General features: G+C 39.1%; 1 protein-coding gene across 2 annotated transcripts in view; it reads right to left on the bottom strand.

Annotated features, from left to right (window-relative positions):
• Positions 1-9893: 9893 nt before the first annotated feature.
• Positions 9894-13990, bottom strand: part of LOC102222273 (calcium/calmodulin-dependent protein kinase type 1-like) — a 42757-nt gene continuing 38660 nt past the window's right edge. For both annotated transcript variants that reach the window (XM_023324457.1, XM_005804294.3), the window contains 4 exons: positions 13647-13725; positions 13399-13486; positions 12668-12791; positions 9894-12583 (listed from right to left, as the gene is read on the bottom strand). In XM_023324457.1, the coding sequence (XP_023180225.1) occupies positions 12486-12583; positions 12668-12791; positions 13399-13486; positions 13647-13725 (389 nt within the window). In that variant the 3' untranslated portion in view covers positions 9894-12485. The remainder of the gene's footprint in view (positions 12584-12667; positions 12792-13398; positions 13487-13646; positions 13726-13990) is intronic.

The following is a 13990-nucleotide window of genomic DNA, read 5'->3' as shown; positions in this document are numbered from 1 at the left end:
AAAAGAATCACTTTAAAACGATTTCCCCCAACCTACCACAGCCAGCAAACAGCTTGGGCCCAACACACAGCCGGTCTAACACACGGGAAATTGACACCTGGCCCACCCTTCCAGCTTCCCTTTTATGGAGGCACAGGCTGGAGAGAGTGCGACACCTAATGGTGCCACCTGTTACACATAAAAGGTCTCAAAATTCAAGAAGTAAAGGTGGCAAGAATAACAGGAACACAGAATAAATGCAACGCTGTCCACAAAAGGAACACACACACATTTCTACAAAGACAAAAGTACCAAAATATTGTAACTCTGAATTTCAATCCATTTACGACTTTCATCCTGTTACAAACATACACTTAAATGTTGAGATTTTACATGACAGACCAACATACAGTAGTGTTTAGCTACAAAGTGGAAGGAAATGAATGTATAATTTTCTGTATTTTTACTACAGAAAATCTGAATAGTGACTAATGGATTTGAATTGACTCTGATAGCCCCATGATAAAATCCAATGCTCTGCACTGCTTTCAGAAGTCAGGTAAGTAGTGGAGTCCACCCTTGTGTAATTCATTTGCAGCGTATTAAATGCAGCTGTTTTGTGAAGGCCTCAGAGGTCTGCATGAGAACATCAGTGAACAAACAGCATCAAGAAGACAAAAGAACACAGACCAGGTAAAGGATAAAGTTTAGGTTTTAAAACATTCCGACGCCGCACATCTTGCAAAGCAGCGTTTGTCTTCTGAAAAAATTAAAGAGTCCACTTCAATTGATAAGAAATGAAGGATAGCAATATTCTGAAACTCAACCAACTCAACTATTCTGACCTTTATTAATGCGTGGCAAAAAGAAAGTTTTCTTTACAAGAAAGTCATAACTATGACCCGTATAAAATTTTACCACAACCCGTGAATGTGGCGTACATGTTGCAGACGAGGCTCTGGTCAGACAAGATCATGTTTGAATCTGTCCGGCTACCTTGCAAAATGCTTTGTGTGCAAGAACACAAACGTGTCACTTCCTTTCAAACGCAACGTCCCAAAATATGAAACCTGGTGGTGGCAGCATCATGCTGTGGGGATGCCTTTCTTTGAAGCTGGTTAGAGTTGATGTGACAATGAATGGAGATAATAGAAGGAAATCCCAGATTAAAACCTGACACAGAAGATCAACTTAAAGCAGGATAACATTCCTAAACATACTGTCCCAACTACAATAATAGAACTTAAAGAATACTCGTGTTAAAATGGCCTGGTCAATGTCAAGACCTAAATTAAGCTGACCATCTGCTGTAATAATTGAAACCTGATGTTCACAGACTCCCACCATCTAATCTGACTGTTCTTCAGCTATTCTGCAGAATAATAGTCAAGAATTTTAGTCTCTAGATGTGCAAAACTGGAAGAGACACACTCCATGAGATCTGGACCTGGAACTAAAGGTAAAGGCATTTAGACATTTATAATTGTGAAAATATTTTAAAACCAGGTTTTGTTTTTGTCTTTTAGTAACACACAACTTTGTACTGTTGTACCATCATAGTCTATTAAATACAAATAAAATTCTGACTTTTGTCATAAAGTGACAAAATAAAAAAAATAATTGTCACTTTATACAAAGTGACAAAATCTGGGAATTAAAAGAAAATGAACTAATGTAAATGTTTTTGCAAGGGACTGAAAACCGCAGCTGGTATTATTTTTAGATCCCAGTGAAAATGGGTCTCCAACAATCTTTACAGCCAAATTCAAGTTCAGTGTTGCCCATCATCTTCTGTTACAGATGTTGCATATGTTTTACTACAAACCTCTGCACAGCCAGCCTTGTCTGGATATCCCAGACAGAAAGGAAAATGCAACACAGGCATCTTGGCGACCCACAACAAAAGCAAGCACTGCTCCAGATAAAATTGTTCGGTCCATTAACGGCCCATTGAAAGTTCAGATGACTAATTAAGAGTGCACTGATTTTCTTTTGTGTGTGTGTCTTTACTATAAGTATATATTTCACCTCCCTGCTTTCAAACAAACGAGCTGATTACACAACATTTATTTCTGACAAATTATCCTTCATGAGGCTCATTCTTCCCCCCCATCTGCTTTTCCTTTGTGAGGGAAAGTTGATACCTTCTTACCTGAGCTAATAACCATTTCTTGGTTCCCTCTCCCAAGTCCCTTAATCCCCTCTGCTCTTTATTCTTCACTTGTAAATGTTCCTGCAGTTATTGTGTTTGCTGTAAAGGTCTGCAGGGAACGCAGGAGGAGTCAAAGCTCATATGTTTGTTGTTATCTCTGACAATCTGTTTTTGTATCTGGTGGTCACACGTGGGAAAGCTTTAGGGTTGCCATATTTCCCTTCTTGGTTGTTTGGAGATTTGGAGGGACTGTTCATCAGCAGGGGGGGAGGGGCGGTGCTGTGTAGTGTCTGGATTGAATTTAGTTGTTTTTTGTTTTTGTTTGTTTTTTTTGCCATGCGACTTTCAGGTTAAGTTTACATTGGCTTTTTAAATCAGAACTATATCCCATCATTCTGGATGGATGTCCAGTAAGATTATCCTGACTAATTGTGAGCTCAAGGGTTAGGACATGTTAACCGATATGTTGGAGGATTATAAATTGTTATATTATAAATGACAGATGAACTAGTTTACAGATGCAGCTACTTCAGAGAGAACAGTGGAGGCTGAACATATGAGAAAAGGTCAACTTGAAAATGAAAGAGCTGTTTGAGGGTCCAGCACTCTGATGATGAGATCATTGGGGGATATTTTGGAAATCCTTACTCTCCAAACTCTCACAGAACATAACACAGATACCCAATATCTGATGAATGCTTAGTGTTTAGCCTGTTTAATCATAGGCTGACAGTTGGCAGCGCTTTAGTTGATTGATTCTGAATAGCTTCGTGAAAAATAGTTGAAGACTCAAAAGTTCATGAGTCCTTCGTCTTTCCACACTTTAATTAAATGGCAAAACTGCCTCACTAATATGCAGTCACACTCTACACAGCTTGAGCTGATATTGAAGCCAGGTGTGCTGAAGCAGAGAGACATCGACCAGCTGAAGGCCTCTGAGACCACTGGGCCACGGTTAAATGAGAGGAACTTTCTCTGGGATCTTCAGCACATTGGTATGTAAAATGTTAAAGAAAATGAAAAAAGTAAAAAAAAAAAAATAATAAAATAGATAAACCATTCAAATAGGTGAAAAATTATTGGGGAGGATGTGAGAAGTATTAGGCAATGTTTACAAGCCTGTTCATGCGGCAGCTGCTGAGAACAGATGGACATATGTTAGGGTCACTTAAATGACCTTTTCAAATCCTCTCACTATGGGCGGTGCCCTTTTGTCTGCCATACTGCATTTCCCTGATTCCCAAGACCAGCTATATTTTTCAGACAGGTGTAGTCATCAGAGATCTGTACTCCAAGGACTTAAAACAATAAAATAAAAAAATATTTTATGTAGCACATGATGGCTGAAATGCAGCCGCTATGCTGGGAGGAAAATATTGTTTCCATCATATCTTTCTGCTTAGCTGAGCATGGCGGACCTGATTTAACTTGCAGCTCAGCAGCGCAGCTTAAACTTTGGAATGAACAGATCCTGTAAAACAAGCCTGAGCATAATGTCTGAGCATGAATTATCCTTTAATAAAAGGTTTCCAGAATGACACTTGGCAATTGTCTTGAACAAAGAGCGAGTTTCCCATTTTATTTGCAGTAAAAAAAAAAAAAAACTGGGAGTCTGAAACTGTAACAAAACAAGTCTAGATGCCAAGAAACTGGGAAAGGCTACATATCATGACACGCAGCGGTTGAGAGTATTTCATAAGGGCGCTCATTCCCTCCTACAGGCGTAATCTGTGGTAACCTGGAATTTCAGTGTGCATTCGTGTTTATACTCCTGATTTGAATAAATGGCCCCACAAACTTGGTCACATTCCTTTTTATGTATAAGACTAACTGACTAAAAGGTGCAAAAACAACAACAAGAAGCAAACAAACAAAAAAACAAATGAGCATGACATTGTTTTCCATTTTTCCAGCTCCTTTTGTTTTCTTTTTCTCTTGCTGTCATCTCAGAATCCGGTCCAATATATTAATGCAAGTTGCACACATGTCAAGTTTCTGGCAGTGCATGACCCTAATTGCAGGCTGAATTTTCCCAAAAGTGGAAAATTAGTGGCTCTCCTCATTCTGCCAGATACTCTCCATGTCTCATTTTTCATCCTTTTCTCCATCCTGTTTATAATCACCAACTGTGGTTTGTAGAGTCACTCAGGACCTCGAGGGCCTGGAGCCTTTCACAAACTAATGCTCTGCCTTTTCAAGAAGATGTACAGCTTTCGGTTCTCAGACCTACAGGACTTGTTCCAGACTGTTTTAGATACATTGCATTCGTTATTGGACAACCCGTCTCACTTTTAGACTTGAGTTTTTCTGTACACACCTAAAGAGTTACGCTAAGATGTCTGAAAAAGCAAGCTGCACATCATTCCTTCTTTGGAAGGAGATGGTGATCTCACTGTTTATTTAAGTCTTGGTCCCCCTGCTGCGTTCCAGCACCTCAAAAGGACCGTTTCTCGTGCAAATTGAAACAGCCTGCGATTACGTTTTGCACTATCGCGGAGGCCGAAGGAGGTATGGAACCGGGGAGGAATGTTTTGGTTTAAACAACATTAGCATGTTGATTATTGTTTGGAGCCAAAAACTGCATTTGGCTGAACTGCTTGGGGTTTGTTTGACCCTGTGCCTAATATAAATGTGCCAGCGGCATGCAAGGAAAATATGCTAGACATCAGCTCAGGATGAAAATATGTGTCCTTCTGTTGAAATTTGTTGCTTTTATCACAAAGAAAACTCACGCATTTTCTATTATTTGCTCAATAGGTTTACAGTGCAGTGAAGACCATCGTGTCCTCTTACAGATTTCTACTTTTGAATTTTTTTGTCACACTTTCTCCAAATGCATTTTAATGTCAGAAAAAGAAATAACCTAGTTACATCTAAACTGCATTTTTAAGCAATGAATAAGATCATAACATGGCTGAATGACAAATAGGAAACACCCGCTGGACCTAAAAACTGAATGTGGTCGCTGGGAAACAACTGCAATCAAACATTTCTGATAATTGGTGATAACGTCACTGTGGAGGAATTTCCTTTCACTCCTCGTTTTTATGGGATTGTTTTAGTTCAGCCACACTGCTGGGAGTTTTGAGCACGAAACGCCTTGTTAAGATCACATAAAAGGCATCTAAATTAGATTTAAGACCAGACTTTAAGTAGGACACCTCACGAGCATTTTTTTTTTCTTTTTCAGATGTAAATTCACTGATCCGCTGAGTGAGGGAGGCTCAGCGCTATGTGTCTCAACCTGAGCCTCTTCTGTGCCTGCTGCTCCTTTGCTGCACTGATGACCGACGTGTTGTGTGCTGTGCATCCACCCTTCTCGCCACACTGACAAAAAAAAACCTCACTCACCTACTTGAAAATGCAACTACAAACTATGGGTTAATCCTTTAGTTGATGATCAGCTAAAGGATGATGCATGTCTCAGATTCTGTTTCAGGTTTCTTCTATCATCCTCCATTTATCCACTTTCTGTGTCTTTAAGCAAGACACTAAGCAAAAGGCTGTCGGCAGGAGCAATAATTCAAAAACAGTAAATGTCCAAGTTGTTGAAAGAACTTCGGAAAGCCTCGAGAACTATTGATTAAGACATTTTTTAAGGATTACAAGAACATTTAGCTTCTTGGAAACAGAAGCATGAAGCGGTTTGGTGTAAAAAAAAAAAAACCCTGCATGTAAAACTTGCGTGAAGAACAGAAATACAGCATTTCCAGCACTGGAAAGAATGTTGCCAGTGAACATACAGCTATTATGTTTCCCTCTTTAAATCCTGTCAGGGGGCTGGTCTAAAGTGGTACTGATGCAGAAAAATTCCACTTTGTTGGCTCAAAAGAAAAGCAAGAGCTCTGAATTTAAATGTTTCATTCTGGTCTCATTCACTTTGAGGTGGCACCCTCATTTATATAGCAAACCTCAACAGACAAAACATATAAGTGTTCACACACACACAAACACGCCCCTGCATGTCTCATTTGTATCTACATTGTTTTTCCTCACAAGGTAGATCATTTCCAGTAAGCATATTTCTAAATCATTTCTGTTGGTATTTTGTCAGCCAGCCTTATCTGGACACAAAAACAGATCCACTCATTTGTTTTTCTGTAAGAGGATTGACGCGATAAAACATCTTAAAAAGCAGAAACTCATTCTGCTTATGGCAGCACTAGTGTTGATGGACGGCAAACACTTTACGGGCACAGAAACCTCCCGACAGATGTTAACACAATAGCCTCCTGGTGAAAAATGTGAAGGTGACATAAAAGTGGTGTGTGAGGTCATACATGAAGGAGGTGGGGGGAAAATAGCCCCAATTATTTAAGTTTATGCAGCCAAGGTTGAGTCAGTAGATACATTTGTCCTTCCTAAGCCACATAAGCTCATAAAGTAGAAGAAAGTTGTTAATTTGGAGAGCTCTAAAATTCAGGGTTTGCTATAGTTGGAGTGGAGACAAAAAGGTCACTCACAAGCCAGCAAAACTCCTCCCAATGGCGTTTTCTTTTTTTTTCCTTTTTGCATGTTGATGTTTTCCTTGAACTTTCATGTTTAGTTACATTATAACCACAAACCTCAAGATATTCTATTAGATAGATTATCACAAAGTATTGTGTTGGGTTATAGTACTTGTGAAGTGGGAGTGAGCTTATTCAGTCCCCTATATTGTAACAAGACCCTCTGTAACCATAAGATTAATTTTCCAGCAGGACAAAAACTGTCAACATGCAGCCGGAGCTACAACGTAACGATTTAGATCAGGGATCTCAAACTCGCGGCCCGCGGGCCAACTGCGGCCCTCGGGACGATAGTTTGTGGCCCCCCGCCTTAATATGAAAGTTTAATGTTAGTGCGGCCCGCGAGTTTGATATAATTGGCACTTTTCAGTGTTGTGTGTGGAGCTGAACGAACTTACCAATCACGGTGGAGTATATTGCTCTCGGGGGCGGGACATCGGCCGGGCCTATTTGCATTTTCTATTTGTCGTTATTTGCATGCGGTACATGCGCAATTTCCGCGGCCGCTCCCGCTTCACGTGCTTCAGCATCCAGTCTAGACCCGGAAGTTGCTGGTCAGTGTAACGTAATTAAGGTTAGGCGCTGTAACGCTTGGGTTGTGTTTAAGGGAGGAGAGGAGGTGGCAGATTCGTCAGGACGGTCAAAAACTCACAACCACACTGGTACTGGGAATTCCATAGTGTTGTCCTGTAATAAATACGCTCTTCACCAACCTTACAAAGCCCGGTTGAACGGCTGCTATATTATCAGACATGAAAATTGAGCAGCGTCCAAACAACCCGTAACATTACTAAAAAGTTAGGGAGCTAACATGTCCGTCTAGCACGTTTCTCCCACGCTCTCTACAGAGAAGCCGTGGCGCATACTTCTGACATCATTAGCAATACTAGAGTATCTTAAAGAGACACTACACAATTACGGCTGTTACAGCGCCTGACTACGGCCAAATATGGTAATAGGCAATCAGAAAGGTTCGGCTGAGGAGACCGTGTGTGTGAATGCGGCCCAGCCTCACCCAGACTCTACCTCCAGCGGCCCCCGGGTAAATTGAGTTTGAGACCCCTGATTTAGATCAAAGAATATCAATATTTTAAAACGATTCAGTCAAAGTCCAGACCTAAATCCAGCTAAAACTGAAGACTTTATGCTCATATTTGCTCTCCATCCAAACTGAGCTTGAAGTATTTTGCAAACATGATGCATTGTAGCAAAAGGCAAGTTTACATAGTATTGACTTAGGTAACTTTATCCAAAGCCACGCCACACTGCTTAGATTTTCCTTTGTAGGAAAAAATTGAAAGTTTAATTGTTCTGTCAACAATTATGCAGAATGTCGTGTTGATTTATCATGTTAAATCTTGATAAAATGTATGAAGACTTGCTGTAGTGAGAAAATATGAAAAGGTTCAAGTTGTCTGAATATTTTTAAAAACTACTTAACACATGACTAGTAGAAAACCTGTAAATCTTCAGATGATGTGTATATCTAAAGCAGCCCGTCTGTGATTTGATGAATCTGTGAGTTCACATTTCCAGCAGATGCGCTTCTGATTTTGTGACTTTGTCCGCCGGATGCCGTCTGCTTCATAAATCCTCTCATCCTTCCACATCAGCAATTTACTCTCAGTGCTTCTGTAGCATTTAAATTGCCAACAGCGCAGAAATAAATCAGCTCTCGCAAGTGACGAATCCCAGTCTGTCATCACAGAAGCTGTTTTGGCTCATCTCTCAGTCGAATCCGTTTCACATTCCGTCGCAGGCATGGACAGCCGCCGCCTGCTCAGAGAGGAGGGCGCAGCACGAGCACAATCTCTACCAACAAGCAGGGGATTTTATTTTGCAGTTAACATGAAAAAGATGTGGTTTTATTGTGCTTAGAAGTTGTGCTGCACTTTTGGCAGCATCTCCTAATAATTTTTTCCCAATCTTCTGCATCCAGACACGGCTTGCGTCTCTCAACTCGTTTCCACCTTGTAATCCACGAAGAATCCCTCTCATTATCTCAAACCAGCTCCTTGTTTTTGGCTCGACCGCATCGTTTTTACTCCGTCCACCGTCTGCCGACTGAGAGCGACCACCACTCTCACTCTCTTCAGCTCTGCAGTTCCTCCCAGCAGCCAAACCACAAACCCTAATTGCTCAGCATTCCTCAAAGAGGACTTGAGAGGCCTCCCACAGCAGAACATGAAGGTAACCTTCATGTCAAAGTTCTTAGGCCCACAAGGCCGTGGGATGAAGTGGAACAGTATTTTGCTATCAAGTAAAGAGTTACTTCTTAAATTTCCAGAATGGCCGAATTATTTCCAATCCATGGCACAGAGTGCAGCATAAGGTAATCGACCATGACAAGAAACATAGATAAATAAATGGAGATTTAATTTGGCCTAACCGAGCTCAAAGCAGACAGAAAACGTTCCAAGATGCTGACTTTCAGACTAAACAAGTCCTGTTTTCATAAATTGAATCAGTGTGTATGGTTGATGGTGTGTAGACCCAACAATTATTTTAAAAGTTAATGACCTAAGTAGTGATTTGTACAGCAGATCTTACAATTCTGATCAGCATTTGCTTTTATCAGCAATGTTTTCTGTTACACGAGCCAAGAACAGCACTAGATTTATTTTTAATTTTGCTAGGATATCAACATGCCAAATTGAGTTTTTTTCATAAAACTGCTTTTAACCCAAAGAAACCCCAGACCCATTTGTGGTAAAGTATTAGTTCCCATACAGATTCATGCAGAGCATGCTTATCAAATTTACTTTCAGACAAAGGCAGCCTAAATCCAAAAGTACTCACCCTGGCCTAACGTCTGCAAGGGAGAGGATACTTTTTTCAGACCGGAGGGACATTTTTATATATTATATTTATAAAGCCACATATAAATGTAAAAAAAAATTTAACATAATGACAATTACAATTCTATATTATATACAGATTTGTTTATGAAGAAAAAATAACTTTTCTGCTTTAGTCAAATCAGATAATTATGGCTTCTCCAAGGAATTTACACAAAATAGACATAACCAACACATTTTACTTTTTAAAATGATCAGCGTCTGTACATTAAACCAATCCACGACTTCCTGTTTCCTTTGGGTACAAATATGATATGAAACAGAGTTACATCCCTTTCAGACACTTTTGAGAATGGGAAAGACCGGAGAACACGTATGGCAGGACATTACTGCGGTGAGCAAAGGAAATGCTTTGTCAATGTAGGAAATGAGCAGAAAAAAGATATATAACAATAATTCAAAATAGTAAAGTTGTTTTAATTATCGTCAGTACATCAGATCGTATATTGAATCGGCTGAAAGCAGACAGGCTTCCTCTGAGCCCCCCTGTGCTGTTTCGGCTTTAATGTTACAGTACTCCAGGACATCTAAACTATTCATCCTGAACTTTTTCTCTGCCAAAATAATGTCTCTAATAAATGCACTTTACAGTTCAGAGTCACCAGTTTCATTACAGCCTGAAAACACTACAAGGACTATCCAGTAAAACTGCGCTATAAAGCTCATAGATATTTTTCCAAAGCAGCACAAAGTTTAACTTTTTGAAATGTTATTACACTGGCCTGCGCTCCTTCACGGTCTGCGTGATTTTAAGTAAAAGACAGCAAGGTCTGACAAAATCTCTCCTTTTACAAGCATCATTTGAGATATTAACAATTCCCAAGGCAAATCCAACCAACATGAAGAGCAATTACAAAATACTGATGTATCAGAGAGAAGCAGGAGCCTAAATGTGTAGCGGTTACTGATAGGAAACGAAGCCCACACCAAAGGAAGATCCTCATATTGTCCATTAGAGCCAGTTGAGATTTTGCAGCAGGTTCCCACCAGATCATTCAGAAACATTTGCATAAAGCTTCTCCTCATCCAGTACAAAAATACATAGGCTAAAGAACACTAAAAACATGCTAAACAGGAACAGATATCTTTTTAAAAATGTGCAATGAAATTTATTTTACAAAATAATAATAGCGGAAACTGAAATAAAAAAAGATACACACAAACAATGTGAATTAATATGGAATGAGTTGGTCTGATGCATAATTCCAGTCTTTAAAGTTTTTTTTCTAAGGCTGGGAAACGTGTTGAAGAAAAGCGAGTGTGAGCGGTTTGTAAACTGACTGAAAGAGCTACAGTATATTTGCCTGCTTTTTTTGTTGTATCAATTTTGTTGGGGGTTATAAAACCCTTCTGGTTAAAACGTTTGTTTATAAATCATGCTGCATTTAATGAAAATTAATAAAAAGTATGAACCGAAAATAAAAAAAGCCAGTACTTCACTAACTAAGCTTTGAATGTCACATTTTCATTAAGACAACAGCTCCGTTTCCTGCTCGGATGCATAAAGGTGTCGTTATTTATGTAGGTGTGCAAAACTCCATTTTATATATATTTTTTCCCCTCTGTAATTCAAATCCATTATGTTCTAAAGTATTCATTTCTTTTGGACTTTGGAAAGAGGCTGTGCTGCATGTCAGAACACACACAGTTTCAGCTCAGCAATCAAAATGATGATTCCTTTAATGTGTTCCAGTAAAACTTGCTCAAACGAGTGCTGTTTATTTAACGGTGGGAATAATTTTTAGGTATTTACATTATGGTCTACATGCCTGATGATTAAGAGCGCTCCTGCTACAGAGCCATAGTTTGCAGACATCAGGTGCAGGTGAAAGCAATGCACACAATTTTGTTCCTAACAAAAATGATTTGAATGGTGTTGAGAAGTACTGGAGATGCAGATAAAAAACTGCAAAGATTAGCTTTAAACTCTTCAGCATCTTTCAGCTTGGATACAAAAGGACTATTTCACACTAAAAATGTTGCAGCCATTTTGTCAAATATTTAATGTTTTTTTTTTTAAAACCAACATTTTCTTTGTGCAGGCATCCTATCTGTACCTAACCTTAATGAGGAAAAAGTTATATTTAAGTTTACATGAGACACACACAATCCCATAATCGTACAAAAAGAAACCACTTTTTAAGCAACGCTACCACCAAATGAAACTGTGGATTCTAAAAGGCACCTTAGATAGGAAAACATCTGTTGTTGCTGAAGTTTGATTTGTTGGAAATAAAAAGAGAACAGGGAAGCCTTTTCCTCTCAACTTCAAACCACTTCATGGTGGAGAAAGAAAGGCTATGTCATAGAACTGCATGGTATCATTTTCATTGGAGGAACTGCTCTGCCACAAATTGTTTTAAAGACATAAAATGCAAATCTGCTATATCACAACATTTTCCATTAAAACATTTCCAAATACTCCATCTTACTGGTGTAATGCTGTATTGCATTTCTGCAATACAACGTGTTTTTAAAAAAAAATTAAATCATGCAATGGGGATTCGTCTCGTTGTCATGCAGATACCATACTGTGATTAACGCTCCAAAGTCTTATAGAAGGAGGGTAATAATTCAAAAATTTAAAACGATAAAACATAAAAAGACAAGTTGAAAACATTTTCGTTAAAATAAAACATCCAGCAAGTTCTGTCTTGCTTCTGTAAAAACAATCCCCACCCCCCCGACATGAAGGAGGGGGAGGATGTCTTTCCCTTTTTCCTTCTCATGCATTTCAACTCATCCCAAAAATGATCTGCCTTGGTGCATAAGCATTACAGCAAGTCTCCCTCCACCTCCTTTTCAACACGATATATTTCTTCCCTTTCAGGCTTGACAGTCTTGCTCCCCCTGCAGGCGACAGGTTGGAATGGCGCTGTATTCCCAGCCAGACAAGCGGGGGAGAGACGATGCCTCAGGTTCCACCGAGGGGGATTAAAATTGGAAAGTGAATTGGGAATAACAAGTACATGAAGGGGGGGTTAGGTATCACACACTATTGGCTGGGTGGCAGCGGTAGGTGCAGTTGGACAAAGCGTCTGCTCCTCCATCCATGTTCTGGGAGCAACCACCTTCACAAAGCGCTCCTGAGAGAGGAAAAGCACAATATATAGGCATTAAACTAGCTCAAAAAAATGATTGGGTGGAAATAAACATATGCTACCCCTTACCTTCCTCTTCCATCAGCAGATGGGCTTGGCACGGATCGGACAAGGTGGGGCCAGGTCCCTCACTGCCAGTGCTAAGCTGGAGACGCCTCATGTGACGGATCACTGCGGTGGCATTGAATGCTTGCTGCAGACACAAAAAAACCACAAAGAACATGGAGAAAAACACCCAGTTTTAAGACTTACAAAGATAAAAGCCCTAGTGAGCAAAGCTGAATAATAACTCTTACAACAATGTAGAACTTGATCACTTTTGTTTTCAATCTCTTTTTACAAATACAAATCTGAAAAATGTGGTGTGTATTTGTATTTATCCTTTCTGAGTCACAACTTTGTAGAAACGTCAGATGAAGGCGTTTTGTGACATTTCTACCCCAGAGCTGCAAGTTTAGATACTGAATTTTTTGCGAAAAAGCTCAAGGTTAATGAGATGGGACTAAGAGTACCTAGTAATACAAATTTCTAAATCATATGACAGATTTTCACTTGGCTTAAGGTCTGGATTTTGAATGGGTCATTCTAACACATAATGTATGTAAACTCATAGTTTACATACAACAATTTTTTTACTTTCATTTTCAGTATCAATGTTTAGAAGGCTGAATACAAATAAAGACCCTGCTTTTCAGATTTCTGATTGTTAAACCCTTCTTAAAATATGCACTTTTCCCATTTCAAAAATCTGCTCTAAAGAGTAATGAATACTTTCGCAGCTCTGTAAGATTCCGACTGACCTTCCATTTGCTCTTAGCAAAGTTTTTCTTGATCTGAGCACTGACGGACTCATGAATGTTCTTGTCCAGGGCGGTATCTCCAGCAATCCTGAGAGAAGGAAGAGAAGGTTTGAGTGAGATAACTAAAATGTGATCATAAAACTACCTTTCAGTAAAAAAAAACAAAATAAACAATTATTTGAATCTTTAAACAAACTTTTCATTTGAAAGGTTTGTGCTGAAGAGACGACATGACAGAAGAGACATACCAAGGGTGCTGCAAAGCCTGGTCACAGGTGAAGCGTTCATTGGAATCTTTTTTCATAAGATGCACTATAAAGTCTTTAGCTGTAAAAAATTAAAAGGTTTAAGGTTAAAAACTGCTATGAATATCATAAAAAAACATTTCCATTCAGATCTTCGTACAGTAATATTGCAGAAAGGCCACAACTGTAGGAACTGTATCGACATTGATAATTTTGTTTGATCAATGTTTTCTTTGATAAATGCTGCAAATAATAATAATAAAAAAAAACAGACTTTAACTTGTCTTACAATATACAAAGAAAAAAAACAAACTGTGTTTCTTTCTCTAGTCACACACAAAATCTGT

Source organism: Xiphophorus maculatus, chromosome 20 (genome assembly GCF_002775205.1).
Source record: "Xiphophorus maculatus strain JP 163 A chromosome 20, X_maculatus-5.0-male, whole genome shotgun sequence".
Lineage (NCBI taxonomy): Eukaryota > Metazoa > Chordata > Actinopteri > Cyprinodontiformes > Poeciliidae > Xiphophorus > Xiphophorus maculatus.
The sequence above is the reverse complement of the archived record's forward strand: the minus strand, read 5'-3'. Positions and strand labels throughout refer to the sequence as shown.